Source organism: Barbatula barbatula (assembly GCF_947034865.1).
Source record: "Barbatula barbatula genome assembly, chromosome: 5".
In the NCBI taxonomy this organism is placed as follows: domain Eukaryota; kingdom Metazoa; phylum Chordata; class Actinopteri; order Cypriniformes; family Nemacheilidae; genus Barbatula; species Barbatula barbatula.
The window spans coordinates 24,040,517-24,062,797 of record NC_136769.1 but is presented as its reverse complement, the minus strand read 5'-3'; the positions used below and the strand labels follow the sequence as shown (position 1 = coordinate 24,062,797).

Sequence of the window (22,281 nt, the reverse complement as noted above, 5' to 3'; positions counted from 1 at the left end):
TGACAATGTGCATCAGAGGATGGAGAGAACGTCAGTTTTGACAAAGAACACTGTTCATTACTGAAATGCTCTAATTGAGCTGTTAGAATGTCAGAAACGTCTCGGGTTACTTGGCTGTAACCCTGTTCCCTGAAAAAGCGGGAACGAGATGCTGCGTTTCAAACGCTATGGGAGAACGTCTTTGTTCGACCGGTTGTGAAGCACGTGTGTCAAACACGCCAAAAATTCTTTTGGCTTTAAATAACCTCGGCAGGTAATTTGGTTAATTACACCATCACCTGCAGGTTATAAATACGCGTGGCGCGAACGCGTCTTCAGGTTCCAATTTTGTCTGAAAGGACGTCCGGCACGCCTACAGTGCGGCATTGAGGCGCAGCATCTCGTTCCCGCTTTTTCAGGGAACAGGGTTACAGCCAAGTAACCCGAGACGTTCCCTATCAAAAGCTACTCTCGATGCTGCGTTTCAAACGCTATGGGAACGAGAATACCAACGCCGCCGCACTGGAGGTGTCTTGACCCCCCAAGGTTGTGTGGTATGTGTGCACACGCCAAGAGGAGGCCTCAGACGTGACTCTGGGATGTAGACTCCAGGACTTGTGAGCCTGGAGTAGCGTGGACATCCAGACTATAAAATCTGACAAATGTGTGCGGAGAGGACCAGCCCGCCGCATCACACACTTGCTGCAAGGGGACACCTCTTGCTAAGGCCATTGAAGATGAAACCCCCCTTGTTGAATGAGCTCTGACACCTAGAGGTGAAGCTTGACCGCGCGCCTCATAGGCCAGAGCAATAGCATCCCTTACCCAATGTGACATTGTTTGCCTGGTGGCAGCCGCCCCTTTGTTGCGGCTCCCATAACATATGAAAAGCTGCTCTGATTTACGCCACTGGCTAATGCGGTGGATGTAATTCTGAAGAGCACGTACTGGACACAGTAGGTGTAATCGTTCCTGCTCAGACGTCGTGAACGGCGGAGGACAGAAGGCCTCAAGAACAACCGGATGCACGGTGGAGAACGGAACTTTAGGCATATAACTCGGGTGAGGATGCAGAATAGCTTTGACCATCCCAGGGGCAAAAATTAAGCAGGACGGTGAGGTCGAGAGCGCCTGCAAATCTCCAATTCTCTTAAGAGAGGTGATTGCCATTAGAAAAACCATCTTAAAGGTCAGAAGCCTAATAGGTGCTGACTCCATAGGTTCAAAAGGGGCGCTAACCAGACCCTCGAGCACAATTGCTAAGTCCCATGACGGAACAGTCCGTCTAGACGGAGGCATTAGCCGCCTCGCTCCACGAATAAAGCGGGCGACTAAAGGAAAACACTAAAAAGTGTTTTCCCACAGAAACCCCACCAATCAGGGCATGGCAAGCCGAAATAGCGGCCACATAAACCCTGAGAGTACCGGGCTTTGTCCCTGAGGACAGTTTCTCTTGCAGAAACTCCAGCACTGAAACAATCTGGCAGTGAATTGGGTCTGCATGGTGTACCATGCACCATCTTTCAAAAACGCTCCATCTAAGGGCGTAGCTCCTTCTAGTGGAGGGAGCCCTAGCACTTAAAATAGTCTCTATTACATCAGGCGGAAGCCCTGAACCTCTCAGCTGGTGCCCTTCAGGGGCCAGACATGGAGGTTCCACAGCTCGGGATGGGGATTAAACACCGTCCCCTGTGCCTGAGACAAAAGATCTCTCCTGACTGGGATCGCCCATGGCTTGTCGTCGAGGAGGGATATTAGGTCCGAAAACCAAATTCTGGTTGGCCAACGGGGAGCTATCAATAAGAGGCGACACCCCTGTTGACGGACCTTCGCTAGGACTCCCGGGAGCAGAGCTATCGGAGGATATGCGTAAAGACGCAGTCTGGGCCACGTGTGGGCCATCGCGTCCAGACCCAGGGGAGCTGGATGACTCAGAGAGAAGTAGAGGGGACATTGTGCTGTCTCCTGTGTAGCAAAGAGGTCCACCTCTGCTTCGTAAAATCTTTCCCAGATTTGTCTCACTATCTCGGGGTGGAGTTTCCATTCCTCGTTCGTCACAGCTTGTCTGGACAGAAAGTCTGCTCCCACATTCATATGCCCCGGGATGTGAATCGCTCGGAGGGACAGGAATTTGACCTCTGCCCAGGGCAGGATCTGCTGGGCCAATTTGTTCAGGTGGCGCGACCGCAGCCCACCCTGGTGATTTATGTACGAGACTACTGAGGTGTTGTCCACCCGCACTAGGACATGGTAGCCTCGTAACTGCCGGAGGAAGTACTTCAGGGCCAGAAATACAGCCATCATTTCGAGGCAATTGATGTGCCAATCGAGAAGATGACCTCTCCAGATCCCTTGGGCTGGACGGCCATCTAAAACCGCACCCCAACCTGTGAGGGAAGCGTCTGTCGTTAGCATCCTGCGACGACAACACGGACCGAGAGTGGGACCTAGAGTCAGAAACCGAGGTCTGAACCACATAGAAAGGGTGCGAAGCCCCTGGCGCGTCACCCTTATTTGCCTCTGGGGGTTGGCCCTTGGATGAAACCCCCTGGCTCTGAGCCACAACTGAAACGGTCTCATATGCAGGAGGCCCAGAGGTATTACTGTGGAAGCCGCCGCCATGAGACCTAGGACTCTTTGAAAGTGATGATTTGTCACTCTCTGGCCTAACCTGATGCTCCTCAGGGTGTTCTGAATGGATTCGACACGTGCAGGTGACAGTTGTGCCTGCATTGCGATCGAGTCCCATATAACCCTCAGATACGTTGTATTCTGTGTAGGGGAAAGAACACTCTTCTTGACGTTGAGTCTTAACCCGAGAGTCTCGAGATGAACTAGGACTACATCCCGATGTCGAAGCGCTAGCTCCCGAGACTGAGCTAAAAGCAGCCAGTCGTCTATGTAATTCAAAATGCGGATGCCCTGGAGTCACAGAGGAGCCAGAGCTGCATCCACGCACTTTGTGTATGTGCGGGGTGACAAGGCTAGGCCGAATGGAAGAACCCGATACTGGTAAGCTTCGCCCCCGAAAGCGAACCTCAGGAATTTCCTGTGTTGTGGCAAGATCTCTATGTGAAAGTATGCGTCTTTGAGATCGATCGTCACGAACCAGTCGTGACACTGAATTTGAGACACAATCATCTTGATTGTCAACATTTTGAACTTGTGTGTTTTTAGGTAGCGGTTCATTCCGCGAAGATCTAGAATTGGACGCAACCCCCCATCCTTCTTGGGAACTAGAAAATACCGACTGTAATAGCCTGACATTCTGTCTGATAGGGGAACACGTTCTATGGCCCCTTTGTCCAGCAGAGCTTGTAATTCTTGTGTCAACAGATGTGCTCGCTCCGGTTGGACGGAAGTTGAGACCACTCCGTTGAAACGCGGAGGACGATATGCAAATTGAATTCTGTAGCCTTTGGCAATAGTTCTTTCTACCCATGGAGAGATACCTGGCAGTAGTTGCCACGCTGCCAGCTTCTCTGAAAGGGGTATAAGCGTTGACACTTCCTCTAATTGGGGGGATGCCAGACGTTCGGCGTCCTGAATCATGGCAGGAGACGACCGAACATTTAGCATTTTTGAGACCGCCAATCCCCGAAACGCCGGTGGCGGCGGAGATTGCACAGCGGCCCTGTGAGGGTGCCGAAGAGGAGCCTCTAATTTCTCTTGGAATTTTAAGCACCCCTCCCTGGGGGGGCACACCCCCACAGTCCCGGGCACACTCATCTCAGGATCTCTTCTTTTTAGAGGAGATGGACTGCCTCAAGTCCGGCCTCCCCGAGGTGGCCTGAGGGGCACGGTGGGCCGCTCCCGTGCCTCTTTGAGGGGGGGCGCGATTCGCCACACTCTGCCTGACGACCTCACGTCTCAGGTAGACCGGACCCACCCGAGACTGTGTGCCTGGCCGGGACTGGGGAACTGGTCCAGAGTGGGTGGCCGACACTCCAGACGCTTGAGCACGACGGGGGAGATACCTCACGAAAGCCTCCTCGTGTTTTCTCGACTCCCTGAACCTGGTGACTACGGTATTAACCGCATCACCAAACAGTCCAGAAGGCGAGATCGGGGCATCAAGGAGGAACGCACGGTCCCGGTCCCTGATGCCCGTGAGGTTCAACCACAGGTGTCTCTCCGTGGTTACCAACGCAGCCATAGAACGGCCGATGGCACGGGCCGTCTGCTTGGTCGCACTGAGAGACAAATCTGTGGCCCGGCGTAGTTCTGAGAACGCCGTTTCATCGATCACCCCGTCCGTGCTCACGTCATGCAGCAAGTCAGCCTGATATGCCTGCAGAACCGCCATGGTGTGCAGGGCAGCACCAGCCTGACCGGCTGCCTGAAAAGCCTTCCCCACCAGCGCAGATGTAACCCTGCAAGGCTTGGTAGGGAGAGAAGGCTTTTTCAAGGATGATGATGTCCCAGGGTAGAGATAACTTGCCAGTGTCTCTTCCACACGGGGCACCATCGTGTACCCTCGTGATTTCGCGCCGACAATAGTCGAATAAATCGACGTTGACGGCACGAAAACACGGGAGGAATGAGGTCTCTGCCATGACCGAGAAATCTCGGCGTGGAGATCCTCAAAAAATGGGAGAGCCCGACTTTTGGGCTCCTCCCCTTGGCCACCCGACAGATATCTGTCATCTAATTTTGAGTGTCTGGGGATCTCTTGTTCCTGCGGCCAGTCGAGTTTTAGACGGTCGACTGCATTCGTCACCGCACCGAGCAGCTCATCTAACGCTTTTGCGTCGCGAGAGGAACGCCCCGAGGCGGCGCTCTCCAAGCCCGCAGAAACAAGAGATGCCTCATCCTCCGCCCGATCCGAAGAAGTGCCGGGGCACGCTTCGGAAGCGGACGCAAGACGTCGCGGCTCGGCGAGTGCATGGGAGAAACGGCTTCCGTCTCCCGTGCGTCGGCTAGATTGAACCGCGAACCCCAGCTCGGAGGAGAGACGGCTCGATCGCTCTTAAAGAAAGAACGCCGAGCACGGAGAACCTTAATGTCGAACACATCACAGAGTTCGCACAGTCCTTCCAGTCCCATGGTGGCATGATCAACCCCCAAACACTCAAAACAGAATTCATGTCTATCCAGTTCGTCCAGGTACCTCTGACACGGAGGCACACATTTCCGTGCTGGACTAGACATGATCCTTTATCTTATTTCTTAAATTAAAGAAAACTTTGCTTTCGCTTTGCTTTCACTTTAGTTTCGCTTAGCGTTCACTTTAGTTTCGCTTTGCTTTCACTTTAGTTTCGCTTTGCTTTCACTTTAGTTTCGCTTTGCTTTCAAACACACACATGCATACAATGCGGTCCTTGAAGACAAAAGAACCTGAAGACGCGTTCGCGCCACGCGTATTTATAACCTGCAGGTGATGGTGTAATTAACCAAATTACCTGCCGAGGTTATTTAAAGCCAAAAGAATTTTTGGCGTGTTTGACACACGTGCTTCACAACCGGTTGAACAAAGACGTTCTCCCATAGCGTTTGAAACGCAGCATCGAGAGTAGCTTTTGATAGGGAACAAGCTTTCTAAGCTGAAAACTGCATTTTGTGACAAAGTGCATTAGTGGATGATGAGAAAATTAGTTTTGACAAAGAACGCTGTTTATTACTGAAATGCTCTAATTGAACTTTTAGAATGTCAGAAACACGCTTATTTAGCTGAAAACTGCTTTTTGTGATAAAGAGCATCATGAATCATGAGAAAGTGAATTTTCACAAAGAACTCAGTTCATTACTGAAGTGCTCTTATTGAGCTGCCAGAATGCCAGAAACAAGCTTTTTGAACTGAAAAATGCTTTTTACTAAGAAAGTTTCGCATTATATTACGGATGAGAAAGTGAATTTTCACAAAGAACTCAGTTCATTACTGAAGTGCTCTTATTGAGCTGCCAGAAGGCCAGAAACAAGCTTTTTGAACTGAAAAATGCTTTTTACTAAGAAAGTTTCGCAAGAAAAAGCGGTTTTCAGACATAGAACACATCTTAGGAGCATGGAAACAGTGTTAAAGTGACATTTGCTACACTTGTCACCTTATCTGATCAGAGGCCTGTCAGAAAACATAAAACTGTCAAAACGTGACTTATGCAGTGAAAAGCTGTTTTCAGACACAAAGAACATCATAGGAGCATGGAAACAGTGTTAAAGTGACATTTGCTACACTTGTCACTTTATCTGATCAGAGGACTGTCAGAAAACATAAAACTGACAAAAAGTGACGTATGCAGCGAAAAGCTTTTTCAGACACAGAAAACATCCTATGCGCATAGAAACAGTGTAAGTCACATTTGCTACACTTGTCACTTTATTTGATCAGAAGTTTGTCAGAAAAAATATAACTGACATTATAATGTGTTTCGCAAGAAAAAGCTGTTTTCAGACATAGAAATCATCCCAGGAGCATAGAAACAGTGTAAAAGTCACATTTGCTACACATGTCACTTTATTTGATCAGAGGTTTGTCAGAGAACATAAAACTGTCAAAAAGTGACTAATGCAATGAAAAGCTGTTTTCAGACACAGAAAAAAAACCCAGGCTCATGGAAAATGTGTAAAAGTCACATTTTCTACCTTTTGTTACTTTATCTGATCAGAGGCCTGTAAAAAAATTATTTGCTGACAGTATAAAGGAGTTGTGCAACGAAAAAATCCTAGGCTCATGAAACAGTGTAAAAGTCACATTTGCTACACTTGTCCCTTTATTTGATCAGAGGTTTGTCAGAAAACATAAAACTGACTTTATAATGTATTTCGCAAGAAAAAGCAGTTTTCAAACACAGAAAACATCCTAGGAGCATGGAAACAGTGTTAAAATCACATCTGCTACACTTGTCAGTTCATCTGATGAGAGATCGCTCAGAAAATATTAAACTGAGAGTATAATGAGTTTCGCATGAAAAAGTGGTTTTCAGACATAGAAAACATCTTAGGAGCATGGAAACAGTTTTAAAAACACATCGGCAACACTTCTTAGTTTATTTGATCAGAGGGTACGTCAGAAAACGTAAAACTGACAGGAACGAGACTTATGCAGTGAAAATTTCAGACACAGAAAACATTCCAGACGCATAGAAACAGTGTAAAAGTCACATTTGCTACACTTGTCAGTTTATTGCATCAGATGTCTCTCAGAGAACATAAAACTGTCAAAAAGTGACTAATGCAATGAAAAGCTGTTTTCAGACACAGAAAAAAAACAGGCTCAATGGAAAATGTGTAAAAGTCACATTTTCTACCTTTTGTTACTTTATCTGATCAGAGGCCTGTAAAAAAATTATTTACTGACAGTATAATGGAGTTGTGCAACGAAAACATCCTAGGCTCATGAAACAGTGTAAAAGTCACATTTGCTACACTTGTCACTTTATTTGATCAGAGGTTTGTCAGAAAACAAAACTGACATTGAAAACAGCTTTTAAAAACACATCGGCAACATAGTTTATTTGATCAGAGGATACGTCAAAAAACATTAAACTGACAGGAACGAGACCTATGCAGTGAATAAAAGCATTCCAGACGCATAGAAACAGTATAAAAGTCACATTTGCTACACTTGTCAGTTTATTGGATCAGATGTCTCTCAGAAAACATAAAACTGACAAAAAGTGACTAATGCAATGAAAAGCTGTTTTCAGAAACAGAAGCCACCATAGGATCATGGAAACAGTGTTAAAATCACATCTGCAACACTTCTTAGTTTATTTGATCAGAGGTCCGTCAGAAAACATAAAACTGTCAAAACGTGACTAATGCAGTGAAAAGCTTTTTTCAGACACGGAAAACATAATAGGAGCATGGAAACAGTGTTAAAGTCACTTGTCACTTTATCTGATTAGAGGCATGTCAGAAAACATAAAACTGACAAAATAGTGATGTTTGCAGCGAAAAGCTTTTTTCAGACATAGAAATCATCCTATGCGCATGGAAACAGTGTAAAAGTCACATTTGCTACACTTGTCACTTTATTTGATCAGAGGTTTGTCAGAAAACATAAAACTGACTTTATAATGTATTTCGCAAGAAAAAGCAGTTTTCAAACACAGAAAACGTCTCAGGTTACGACTGTAACCGTAGTTCCCTGAGACAGGGAACGAGACACTGCGTCAATGTTGACACTTTGGGGAACGCCAGCAGCGTGACGCATCTGAATACGTTGTGTTAAACTAATCTCGCGACTTATCGTCGCGCCGCGATTTATCGTCGCGCCGCGATGACGTCACTATGACGTCACGAGTGACGCGCGGCACCGGAAGGTATAAATAGGAAGCGGACGCAATGCAAATCAGCTTCTGCAAAAATTATTGAAGCAAATGCTCCAGGCACAGGGAGTTATGGCACAACGACGCAGTGTCTCGTTCCCTGTCTCAGGGAACTACGGTTACAGTCGTAACCTGAGACGTTCCCTTTCGAGGGAACTCTACACTGCGTCAATGTTGACACTTTGGGGAACGAAATGCCCACTACGCCATAATGCATTGTGTCTGTCCAAGTGTGAAGGTGTCCACGCACATCTCAGGACAAAAGTGCCTGGGTTCCAGGTAAAGAAAAGAGGTCCAGTTTGTAGTACCATATAAACATCCTGCATAGACGCCCGACAGAAGGGCCCGCGAGGAAGCCATACTCCGAGTTGAATGTGCCCTTACTAGCAGAGGTGAAGGTATTCCACGCACCTCGTAAGCTAAAGAAATTGCCTCTACCATCCATTTACAAATGGGCTGCTTAGAGGTTGGTTGACTTCTGTTACGAGGTCCAAAACAGACCAACAGTCTGTGAGAATTTTGTCATAAAGAAGACCTGCGCACATATTCTTCTAACGCCCAGACAGGGCATGACAATTATTACCTTCGGTATCCGCTATCTCGTGAGGTGGAGGATGAAAAGCCTGGAGCTAACTCCAAACCAGATTGAGAAGCTGATAAAGCTTGAAGGTCGCCTACCCTCCAAAGAGAGGTAATGACTACCAGACAGGCTAGCTTGAGGGATAAATGAATGTCCCAGCTAGAGTCAATGGCCTTAAAAAGCATCTGGGAAAGCCCTTCTAGAATCACAGTCTAGAGCAGGAACTTTCACCTGAGATGAAGGCCTCATCCTCATGGTTCCATGCAGGAACCGAACAGCTAAGGGATGTCTCCCCAGAGAACCCTCGGGTATAGGGGGTGACAGGCCGAGATAGCTGCCACATACACTTTAATGTATGTCGGACTCTTTCTAGAAGTCCTGGGAGCAGAGCGATCGGAGGGAAAGCTTACAGATGCCGTTGTGGCAATGTCTGTACCAGGGCGTCCAGTCCCAACGGAGCTGGCCGTGTAAATGAAGACCACAGAGGACAATGAAACGTCTCTTGGGACGCAAACAGGTCGATGGAGTCTCCTCTCCCCCGGGCCTCAGCCCCTGCCTTGACAGCTTGTCTGCTCCCACATTCTGGACTCCAGGGATGTACACTGCCCTGAGCGATGTAAACTTCTCCTGGGCCCATAGGAGAACCTAGTGCGCCAGTCTGTAGAGAGGGCGTAGTCTCAGGCCCCCTTGAAGATTTATGTAAGAGAACTGTCGTATTCTGTTGATAAGAACATGATGGCCTTTAAGGACTGGAAGGAAGTACCTCAGTACTTGTAGTACAGCTAATCTCCAGGCAATATTTGTGCAGTTGGTGAGGCTGCACTCCAATTTCAACCCTTGATTGAGAAACCAAGGATTCTTCCATATAACCAGGAAACGAAGGCATCTGCGCGTTAACCTGATCATACAGAACGGGTTACCTCTCGAGGAAAACCTTTTGCCTTTTAGCCACCACTGTAAAGATCTCATGTGCAGGAGGCCAAAGGAATCACGTTGGACGCTGCCGCCATTAGACCAAAAAATTCACAGAAATGCTTGACAGTGTAAGCATGACCTTACTTGATCCTGGACACCGCTGTCAGGATCTATTCGACACGTGCAGGGGACAATCGTGCCTGCATCGTGACCGAATCCTATACTACCTCTATTGAGGAGTTTAGTTGCTCTTTCTGGCATTGAGCCGTAACCCCCCACGCTTCATATGGTCGAGAACGAGATCTCAATGTCGAATCGCCATATTGTGAAACTGAACTAATATTAACCAGTTGTCTATGTAATTTAGTATATGGATCCCTTGAAGTCTCAAAGGAGCAAGGGCTGAATCCATGCATTTTGTAAAGGTGCGTGAGGAAAGAACAAGGCCGTATGGAAGAACTCAATATAGGTAAGCTTTGCCCCCGAAAGCAAACCTGAGAAACTTCCGATATTGAGGAAGGATAAGAGTGTGGAAGTATGCAAATTTCAGCACTATTGTGGTTAACCAGTCTTCTGATCTGATTCCGGCCACAATAATAGGGACAGTGAGTATCTTGAGCTTGTATCTCTTCAGATTTGTTGAGATTTCTCAGATATAAAAATGGGCCTCAGCCCTCCATCCTTCTCACGACTGTGAAGTACCGGCTGTTTAAAGCCGATCTGACTCTCATGGGGGGGAACATATTGTATGGCCCCTTTCACCAAGAGAGACAACTCTTACCCTTCTACTACCCCATTAGAATTTGTAAAGCTTTCTCCACTCGTGGAGAAAGGTATGCTAAGGGGTCAACCTCTCGACATTGATGTCGGTTGTGTGAAGCCCGATGCCCTGAAGCGGCTGACCGGCAGGGAATGGTCGGACTGTTGATTTTATTTGCAGATTCACTAGGTCTACATCATCTTCGGGTAGACTCTGATGATTCCATGTAATAAAAACTAACGTGCCCCGAAACGTCTTGGACGGCGGGGTTAACGTAAAGATTTTCTGAGGACTTCTTGGAAGGATCGAACTTTTCAGTCCTCCAAGAGGAGCCGCCCTCGGATGTCCTGAAAACCCATCAGGACCTCTTTGCAGCAGCCTTCCGATTTGTGACTATAATATTCCTTAGATCTGGTTTCACCTGCCTAGCAGGTTTAGGAGGTTGCTGCCTCGACCCCCAAGCTCTCTGAGGGGGGGTTCGAGTAGCTACACTCTGCTTCTGCTGCTGCCTATATGAGGAGCTTGTAGATGGCTGGGGCTGTCCTTGGACTGCAGACCCCTGGGGATAAGAGCGGAGAGGTAAATACTTATGAAACGCAGCAGCCTGGCGTTTTGTCTCCTGGAAACGGTCAACAACTGTCTCGACCGCACCACCAAAGAGGCCTTCCGAGGAGAGAGGTGCATCAAGCAGCACAGTTTTATCTCTCTCCTTAATGCCTGACAGATTTACCCACAGGTGTCTCTCTGTGGCTACCAGTGCTGACATGGAGCGCCCAACAGCTTGGGCTGTCTCCTTAGTGGCCCGAAGAGTAAGATCTGCTGCTGTTCTCAACTCGTTGAGCAGACTTGGATCTATTACCTCGCCCTCTTTAATATCCCCCAGCAAGTCGGCTTGGTATGCCTGCAATAGACCCATGGTGTGTAGGCATGATCCAGCCCGACCTGAAGCCATATATGCCTTGCCTACCAAATTAGATGTCACTCTACATGGTTTGGAGGGCAATGTCGGGGATTTCAAAGATGATGCCGAATCTGGTGAAAGATACACGGCCAACGTATCTTCTACCCTTGGCATCATGCCATACCCCTTATCTCTAGCCCCTAACACATTCGAAAAATTCGTGGATGTGGAAGAAATGCGAGAAGAGTATGGTTTTTTCCACGATTTGGACACCTCTGAGTGTAAATCGGGGAAAAAAGGCAACCCCCGACGCTGAGGTTGTACCCGTTTTTCCAAGAATCTTTCATCCAATTTACTGACAGACAAAACTTCTTGTTGCTCTGTGGGCCAGTCAATGCCAAGTCTGGCTACCGCCCGGCCAACAACCTCTAACAGCTCCTCATACCCAGGGGAAAGGGTCATTGGGCTCATCTATGTCCCGTGCATGAAAACCAACACTCTCTAACTCCTCAGAGCTAGAGCAATGCGTTGGGCTTCTGGATGGGGCGGGAGAAGCCGCCATGCGGGCTCCCGTATCCCTTCCAGAGGCAATGGAACTGGGGGGTTGAGAAAAGGCCGAAGCCGTCTCAACAACCTCATAAACATCCATCTGCGAGCCCCACGAACGGAGACGCCGCGCTGCCTCGGCAGTAGCGGGTCCCGATCCGTGAGGCTGGCGAATTTTGCCTGACTCATCAAACAAAGCAGCACGAGAGTTGAGTGTTTTTAGTGATAGCCACAAACAATGTTCACAGGGATCCCCCGTAAGAGCTGCCTTAGCATGCTCAAATCCCAAACACTCAACACAGAGTTCATGTGTATCCCCACCCGTAATAAACCGAGGACAAGGGGAAACACATGGCTTAAAGGTCTTTTGTCTACTCATTTCTAATAAAGTTTTCAATAAACAATCTAGACAACGTCGTAAACAAACAGACAATAAACTTCACACACACAGAGCGCTTTGCTGAAATGGCAGAAGCTGATTTGCATTGCGTCCGCTTCCTATTTATACCTTCCGGTGCCGCGCGTCACTCGTGACGTCATAGTGACGTCATCGCGGCGCGACGATAAGTCGCGAGATTAGTTTCACACAACGTATTCAGATGCGTCACGCTGCTGGCGTTCCCCAAAGTGTCAACATTGACGCAGTGTAGAGTTCCCTCGAAAGGGAACATCCTAGGAGCATGGAAACAGTGTAAAAGTCACATTTGCTACACTTGTCAGTTTATTGGATCAGATGTCTCTCAGAGAACATAAAACTGTCAAAAAGTGACTAATGCAATGAAAAGCTGTTTTCAGACACAGAAAAAAAAACCAGGCTCATGGAAAATGTGTAAAAGTCACATTTTCTACCTTTTGTTACTTTATCTGATCAGAGGCCTGTAAAAAAATTATTTACTGACAGTATAATGGAGTTGTGCAACGAAAACATCCTAGGCTCATGAAACAGTGTAAAAGTCACATTTGCTACACTTGTCACTTTATTTGATCAGAGGTTTGTCAGAAAACAAAACTGACATTGAAAACAGCTATTTCTTGCGAAACACATTATAGACATAGAAATCATACCAGGAGCATAGAAACAGTGTAAAAGTCACATTTGCTACACATGTCACTTTATTTGATCAGATGTTTGTCAGAAAACATAAAACTGACATTATAATGTTTATCGCAAGAAAAAGCTATTTTCAGACACAGCAAAACATCCTAGGAGCATGGAAACAGTTTTAAAAACACATCGGCAACATAGTTTATTTGATCAGAGGATACGTCAGAAAACATAAAACTGACAGGAACGAGACCTATGCAGTGAAAAAAAGCATTTCAGACGCATAGAAACAGTGTAAAAGTCACATTTGCTACACTTGTCAGTTTATTGGATCAGATGTCTCTCAGAAAACATAAAACTGTCAAAACGTGACTTATGCAGTGAAAAGCTTTTTTCAGACACGGAAAACATAATAGGAGCATGGAAACAGTGTTAAACTGACATTTGCTACACTTGTCACTTTATCTGATCAGAGGCATGTCAGAAAACATAAAACTGACAAAAAGTGATGTTTGCAGCGAAAAGCTTTTTTCAGACATAGAAATCCTCCTATGCGCATGGAAACAGTGTAAGTCACATTTGCTACACTTGTCACTTTATTTGATCAGAGGTTTGTCAGAAAACATAAAACTGACTTTATAATGTATTTCGCAAGAAAAAGCAGTTTTCAAACACAGAAAACATCCTCGGAGCATGGAAACAGTGTAAAAGTCACATTTGCTACACTTGTCAGTTTATTGGATCAGATGTCTCTCAGAGAACATAAAACTGTCAAAAAGTGACTAATGCAATGAAAAGCTGTTTTCAGACACAGAAAAAAAAAACAGGCTCATGGAAAATGTGTAAAAGTCACATTTTCTACCTTTTTTTACTTTATCTGATCAGAGGCCTGTAAAAAAAAATTTACTGACAGTATAATGGAGTTGTGCAACGAAAACATCCTAGGCTCATGAAACAGTGTAAAAGTCACGTTTGCTACACTTGTCCCTTTATTTGATCAGAGGTTTGTCAGAAAACATAAAACTGACTTTATAATGTATTTCGCAAGAAAAAGCAGTGTTCAAACACAGAAAACATCCTAGGAGCATGGAAACAGTGTTAAAATCACATCTGCTACACTTGTCAGTTCATCTGATGAGAGATCGCTCAGAAAATATTAAACTGAGAGTATAATAAATTTCGCATGAAAAAGTGGTTTTCAGACATAGAAAACATCTTAGGAGCATGGAAACAGTTTTAAAAACACATCGGCAACACTTCTTAGTTTATTTGATCAGAGGGTACGTCAGAAAACGTAAAACTGACAGGAACGAGACTTATGCAGTGAAAATTTCAGACACAGAAAACATTACAGACGCATAGAAACAGTGTAAAAGTCACATTTGCTACACTTGTCAGTTTATTGCATCAGATGTCTCTCAGAGAACATAAAACTGTCAAAAAGTGACTAATGCAATGAAAAAGCTGTTTTCAGACAGAAAAAAAACCAGGCTCATGGAAAATGTGTAAAAGTCACATTTTCTACCTTTTGTTACTTTATCTGATCAGAGGCCTGTAAAAAAATTATTTACTGACAGTATAATGGAGTTGTGCAACGAAAACATCCTAGGCTCATGAAACAGTGTAAAAGTCACATTTGCTACACTTGTCACTTTATTTGATCAGAGGTTTGTCAGAAAACAAAACTGACATTATAATGTTTATCGCAAGAAAAAGCTATTTTCAGACACAGAAAACATCCTAGGAGCATGGAAACAGTGTTAAAATCACATCTGCTACACTTGTCAGTTCATCTGATGAGAGGTCTCTCAGAAAATATTAAACTGAGAGTATGATGAGTTTCGCAAGAAAAAGCGTGTTTCAGACATAGAAAACATCTTAGGAGCATGGAAACAGTTTTAAAAACACATCGGCAACATAGTTTATTTGATCAGAGGATACGTCAGAAAACATAAAACTGACAGGAACGAGACCTATGCAGTGAAAAAAAGCATTCCAGACGCATAGAAACAGTGTAAAAGTCACATTTGCTACACTTGTCAGTTTTTTGGATCAGATGTCTCTCAGAAAACATAAAACTGACAAAAAGTGACTAATGCAATGAAAAGCTGTTTTCAGAAACAGAAGCCACCATAGGATCATGGAAACAGTGTTAAAATCACATCTGCAACACTTCTTAGTTTATTTGATCAGAGGTCCGTCAGAAAACATAAAACTGTCAAAACGTGACTTATGCAGTGAAAAGCTTTTTTCAGACACGGAAAACATAATAGGAGCATGGAAACAGTGTTAAACTGACATTTGCTACACTTGTCACTTTATCTGATCAGAGGCATGTCAGAAAACATAAAACTGACAAAAAGTTATGTTTGCAGCGAAAAGCTTTTTTCAGACATAGAAATCATCCTATGCGCATGGAAACAGTGTAAGTCACATTTGCTACACTTGTCACTTTATTTGATCAGAGGTTTGTCAGAAAACATAAAACTGACTTTATAATGTATTTCGCAAGAAAAAGCAGTTTTCAAACACAGAAAACATCCTAGGAGCATGGAAACAGTGTAAAAGTCACATTTGCTACACTTGTCAGTTTATTGGATCAGATGTCTCTCAGAGAACATAAAACTGTCAAAAAGTGACTAATGCAATGAAAAGCTGTTTTCAGACACAGAAAAAAAACCCAGGCTCATGGAAAATGTCTAAAAGTCACATTTTCTACCTTTTGTTACTTTATCTGATCAGAGGCCTGTAAAAAAAATATTTACTGACAGTATAATGGAGTTGTGCAACGAAAACATCCTAGGCTCATGAAACAGTGTAAAAGTCACATTTGCTACACTTGTCACTTTATTTGATCAGAGGTTTGTCAGAAAACATAAAACTGACTTTATAATGTATTTCGCAAGAAAAAGCAGTTTTCAAACACAGAAAACATCCTAGGAGCATGGAAACAGTGTTAAAATCACATCTGCTACACTTGTCAGTTCATCTGATGAGAGATCGCTCAGAAAATATTAAACTGAGAGTATAATGAGTTTCGCATGAAAAAGTGGTTTTCAGACATAGAAAACATCTTAGGAGCATGGAAACAGTTTTAAAAACACATCGGCAACACTTCTTAGTTTATTTGATCAGAGGGTACGTCAGAAAACGTAAAACTGACAGGAACGAGACTTATGCAGTGAAAAAAATTTTCAGACACAGAAAACATTCCAGACGCATAGAAACAGTGTAAAGGTCACATTTGCTACACTTGTCAGTTTATTGGATCAGATGACTCTCAGAGAACATAAAACTGTCAAAAAGTGACTAATGCAATGAAAAGCTGTTTTCAGACACAGAAAAAAAACCAGGCTCATGGAAAATGTGTAAAAGTCACATTTTCTACCTTTTGTTACTTTATCTGATCAGAGGCCTGTAAAAAAATTATTTACTGACAGTATAACGGAGTTGTGCAACGAAAACATCCTAGGCTCATGAAACAGTGTAAAAGTCACATTTGCTACACTTGTCACTTTATTTGATCAGAGGTTTGTCAGAAAACATAAAACTGACTTTATAATGTGTTTCGCAAGAAAAAGCTGTTTTCAGACATAGAAATCATCCCAGGAGCATAGAAACAGTGTAAAAGTCACATTTGCTACACATGTCACTTTATTTGATCAGAGGTTTGTCAGAAAACATAAAACTGACATTATAATGTTTATCGCAAGAAAAAGCTGTTTTCAGACACAGAAAACATCCTAGGAGCATGGAAACAGTGTTAAAATCACATCTGCTACACTTGTCAGTTCATCTGATGAGAGGTCTCTCAGAAAATATTAAACTGAGAGTATAATGAGTTTCGCTAGAAAAAGCGGGTTTCAGACATGGAAAACATCTTAGGAGCATGGAAACAGTTTTAAAAACACATCGGCAACATAGTTTATTTGATCAGAGGATACGTCAGAAAACATAAAACTGACAGGAACGAGACCTATGCAGTGAAAAAAAGCATTCCAGACGCATAGAAACAGTCTAAAAGTCACATTTGCTACACTTGTCAGTTTATTGGATCAGATGTCTCTCAGAAAACATAAAACTGACAAAAAGTGACTAATGCAATGAAAAGCTGTTTTCAGAAACAGAAGCCACCATAGGATCATGGAAACAGTGTTAAAATCACATCTGCAACACTTCTTAGTTTATTTGATCAGAGGTCCTTCAGAAAACATAAAACTGTCAAAACGTGACTTATGCAGTGAAAAGCTTTTTTCAGACACGGAAAACATAATAGGAGCATGGAAACAGTGTTAAAGTAACATTTGCTACACTTGTCACTTTATCTGATCAGAGGCATGTCAGAAAACATAAAACTGACAAAAAGTGATGTTTGCAGCGAAAAGCTTTTTTCAGACATAGAAATCATCCTATGCGCATGGAAACAGTGTAAAAGTCACATTTGCTTCACTTGTCACTTTATTTGATCAGAGGTTTGTCAGAAAACATAAAACTGACTTTATAATGTATTTCGCAAGAAAAAGCAGTTTTCAAACACAGAAAACATCCTAGGAGCATGGAAACAGTGTTAAAATCACATCTGCTACACTTGTCAGTTCATCTGATGAGAGATCGCTCAGAAAATATTAAACTGAGAGTATAATGAGTTTCGCAAGAAAAAGTGGTTTTCTGACATAGAAAACATCTTAGGAGCATGGAAACAGTTTTAAAAACACATCGGCAGTTTTAAAAACACAACAGTTTCTGAACACTTCTTAGTTTATTTGATCAGAGGGTACGTCAGAAAACATAAAACTGACAGGAACGAGACTTATGCAGTGAAAAATTTTTTCAGACACAGAAAACATTCCAGACGCATAGAAACAGTGTAAAAGTCACATTTGCTACACTTGTCAGTTTATTGGATCAGATGTCTCTCAGAGAACATAAAACTGACAAAAAGTGACTAATGCAATGAAAAGCTGTTTTCAGACACAGAATAAAAAACAGGCTCATGGAAAATGTGTAAAAGTCACATTTTCTACCTTTTGTTACTTTATCTGATCAGAAGCCTGTAAAAAATTTATTTACTGACAGTATAATGGAGTTGTGCAACGAAAACATCCTAGGCTCATGAAACAGTGTAAAAGTCACATTTGCTACACTTGTCACTTTATTTGATCAGAGGTTTGTCAGAAAACATAAAACTGACATTATAATGTGTTTCGCAAGAAAAAGCTGTTTTCAGACATAGAAACATTTGCTACACTTCTTAGTTTATTTGATCAGAGGTCCATCAGAAAACATAAAACTGACAAAAGATTAACAGCAAAACATCCCCACTCGATCATAGTAGTTAGTTAAGTGTAGTACACAGGCAGATTGATTCTTATTTGTACTACCATAGTTTAACCATGACATTGGCCATAGTAATACTATGATTCCTTTAGTGAGACAATAGAAATGTTTTATGTTTACTGCAACTTAACTAATATTTTTACTGCAGTAAAACCGTGTTTAATTTAATATTGACCAGCTGTAATTACAAACATGCATGTTGAAAGTCAAAGGAAATACTGCTGCTGCTGCTAATGTTGTTTATTTTATAGGCAAACAATCTAAAACATATTCATTTGATTTCTTATTTAAAATGTATGTTTAAAGTTATAAAGATAATTTATCCACATTTGATGAAAACTACACAAAAACTATAGATTATTGAAATCTCATATATTTGTTTTTTAGTAATACACAACAATCAACACAATGGACCTCCATTTTTGGTTTTAATACCAGTCTAAGAAGTGTAACCATCAAATAATCTATTTAATAATAGGCATTTCTTTACACCTATAAAATGCCCATTGTAAAAAGTGACATATGCTTGCTGTATAATTGTTGAGATCTGGATATTTTTATTTATTTAAATAAACATCCTTTCAAGACATTGTTAAAAACACACATAGCTGGCATTGCACAATAGCAGCTTTTATTACACTACATGTAAAAAGGCATTTTTGCATCTTAGTGCATGTCTCACTAAAGTACTAAAATATGTACATATATGGTTATAAAAACAACATTATAAAAGTTCTGTGGGGAATGTGTAAATTCGAGCGCATGTGTTTTATGTCAAATGCTATGTACAGTGAAAGAAAAACTGAAAACAATTGTTGGGAAATAGACCATTGCAAAATTTTTTTAAATATTACCTTGAAATAACACATTCAGTAAAATCACCCAAAATGAAACAAAAGCTTTATCCAGTACCAATAGGATGAATTATCTTCTTTTAAGTATCGTTGAAAATAAAGTTGGCCAACATATAAAGTGATGGACTGAGGTTATAAGCATAATGGAAGAAATAAGTTGTTGTCATGAAAGTATATCCAGAGCTTTTAGAGAGCAATCCATAAAGCAAGTAATGCCATACAGTCAAATATTCAGCAGCAATAGCAAGAGGCAAAACCACAAACAACAGCCTCATCTGAACTTCAAGACACAGTGTCATTTAAGGCACAATGGCCACTTAAATTATTAATGGACAAAATATACACAAAAACACTACAGTAATATCAACATGATTTGCTTTTTACTCTGGGTTTTGATTACTATTTGTGACTACATTCGTTCATCATTATACGATCTTGCATAATATTGAACTAAAAATGCGAAACAGGTCCAATGGACTAAAATGTTTAATGCTAAAAATGAACAACTATCAACAATATCTTCTGAAAAACGCTATTATTTTAGTTTTTCAGGACATCACAAGGGACAAGTCAAAGATATTAGAGCTTTCACAAAAGTCCAACGCATAACGATTAGCATGAAGAAAACATTCATTGTCTTTGCAAATCTGTCACTGAAGTAATGCTGACATGACGCGAATGGAGCGTCACACTGCACAGTAGAAATTCGTGTTCACTTAAAGTGTTCAACAAAATTATGTACTGTCTTCTAAATGTGTGCATCACAGGATATGAACTTCACAAAAGTCTTTTAAAATCAGCGATTTGTAAGCACATTGTGGATCCCATTTTCTTCCACATCATCTGCGTATAGAAACTCCAGGTCACCCAGACTGCAGCTGTTGTGTAAATTTAGCACAAAGGCACTTGAGATGCTTTTACGGTGATACAGTCTGGACACTGCAGGCCCGGATTATATTCACAAAAGAGGCAGATTATCCCAGGAATATGTCAGTTTATACACATCCATCAGTAGACACTGCTGGGACAGGCTGTATTTGCTCTGTGGTGTGCTCAGGCAAGACTGTCACTTCAGGGAGTGCTTGCAGAGGTGATGTTATCTGCTCAAATGATGGCAGGCCTGGGGATACTGACTGGCTGATATGCTGGGTGGGCAGAGTCTGTGGCACACTTGTTGGTGTGCTGGCTATAAGCAGCTCGGAGGTATGATAGTAGGGCAAAAAAGGTCTTTCCATAGCACAGGAGCGCATGGCCTGATGTGTGTGCTGCAGAAGAAAAGGGAAGCGTGAGGTGAAATAGGAAACAAAGTTATCTGGAATAGATCCAAGGGTCTGCTGGACATCTTCGGGTAACTCCCGGTAATGATGCTTCTGCAGGAGACAAATAAAATAACTGAATACATTTACAGTTAGTCATTTAGCAGACGCTTTTATCCAAAGCGACTTACAAAGAGTTCAGGGAGCAATGAGCGATATGTCATAAAAGAGCAATTGTACAATAGGTGCTAATACTAAGTTAATAAAAAAAGAATAAAATGTTTTTTAAAGGTCATAAGATTCAACAATACTCATTCGCTACCTACTTAAAAGTGAAACATTCAAGGATGACAAAATAAAAACTTAAAACTCAACCAAAATGACAAATTTTAAAGCTGTTTTCAGCTGTTAGGACGAGGCATTTAAAACCCATTAAATCTATCGATAGATTGTAGGATCTGGATTTCTTAAAAGCAACTTGTTTGCTTGTCTGCAGTTTTGGCCTCACAAACAAATAGTATGATTTATCAGATCTATCATTATATTACACAGTTTAGGTCAAAATAATTCTGAAAATAAAGGTTTATTTTTTATTTAGTCCACGAAATAAATGTTAAAGTTCACACCTAAGAATACTAACATAATACAAAAAAATAGCCCAGGGCAAATGTTTTTTTAAACATATATTTTTGCAGTTTGTTCCTTTATTTGTACATTTTTAGTGAGAGAGAGGACAGGAAGCTAAGTGGGAGAGAGAAGGGGATGGGATCAGGAAAGGACCATGAGATAAGAATCGAACCCGGAGCCCGATGCGCAACCACGCCACGTGTCGGAGAACTGCCCAAGAGGCTATTGGCTCAGACAGGGCAAAAGTTTACATGCCCTGATTATTAACTTTATGATGGAACCTGAACAATCAATGACAGTTGTTATGTCCTCCAGGTCCTCCAGAATGTTCGTTTTTTCAGCATTTCTGTATGTTTGACTCATTTCCAGCAGTAACCGAGTGATGATAACATTCATCTTTTTACATTGAGGACAATCAAGAAACTCGTACACAATTATAACAATAGATATAAACATTCAGTGAAGCTCATGATGGCAACACGATCCATTTAAAGTCCCAGTGGAATGCCTTGGAACGCGCAGCATTATTTTATGTGTTGACGTAATTTAAACAAAAAAATAAAGAGAGCGTGAGATATATTGAGTGGTCCCGCCCCCTTTTAAAAATGACCAATAGCGTTTTGTAACGTCACTTTGCAAAGCTGTATTTAACAGCTTGATCGCCACAGTGGTATAAAAGTCTATTAGAAAGATTAGGAAGATTGGTCATTGTGTCATTTGAAGCTTACGTTGGTGAGTGAGACTGCGATGTCTTATGTACAGTATAGATTTTACACAAGTCAGATACGTTTAGTTTTATCAGCAGATTTGCACGTTTGATCGCGAATATGATCAGCTCTGTGGTATCGTGTCTCTTAACTGGAGCACTCACGTGACACTGACACGAAATTAAGGCTTAAATGTTAATGTTAACACTCTCTGGATCATCCCCTTCTAGTGCACTATGCACAATCACCATGTAGGACATAATAAATGTGGGAACAAGTGGCTGATATGAGGTGCCACTTCAGCAGCTCTGCTAGTGAAGGGAGCGGGCCTTTTGGATTCTAAAGCACATTTGATTGGACAAGAACTTTGACGAGAGGCTATAGTGTAGTATGATGTCATGGAATTTCTAGGGGTTTTTTAAAAGCATGTGACCGACTGTCATTTATATCTTCTAAATGCTTATTTTGTCAGCGCATAGAAGCATATCAGTTTATTGAAGTCCTTAA

General features: G+C 42.5%; 1 protein-coding gene across 2 annotated transcripts in view; it reads right to left on the bottom strand.

The window, feature by feature from the left end:
* Positions 1-18,227: 18,227 nt before the first annotated feature.
* ern1 (endoplasmic reticulum to nucleus signaling 1) overlaps positions 18,228-22,281 on the bottom strand; it is a 45,970-nt gene continuing 41,916 nt past the window's right edge. For both annotated transcript variants that reach the window (XM_079455467.1, XM_079455466.1), the window contains exon 22: positions 18,228-20,554. In XM_079455467.1, coding sequence (XP_079311593.1) covers positions 20,180-20,554 — 375 coding nt within the window. In that variant the 3' untranslated portion in view covers positions 18,228-20,179. The remainder of the gene's footprint in view (positions 20,555-22,281) is intronic.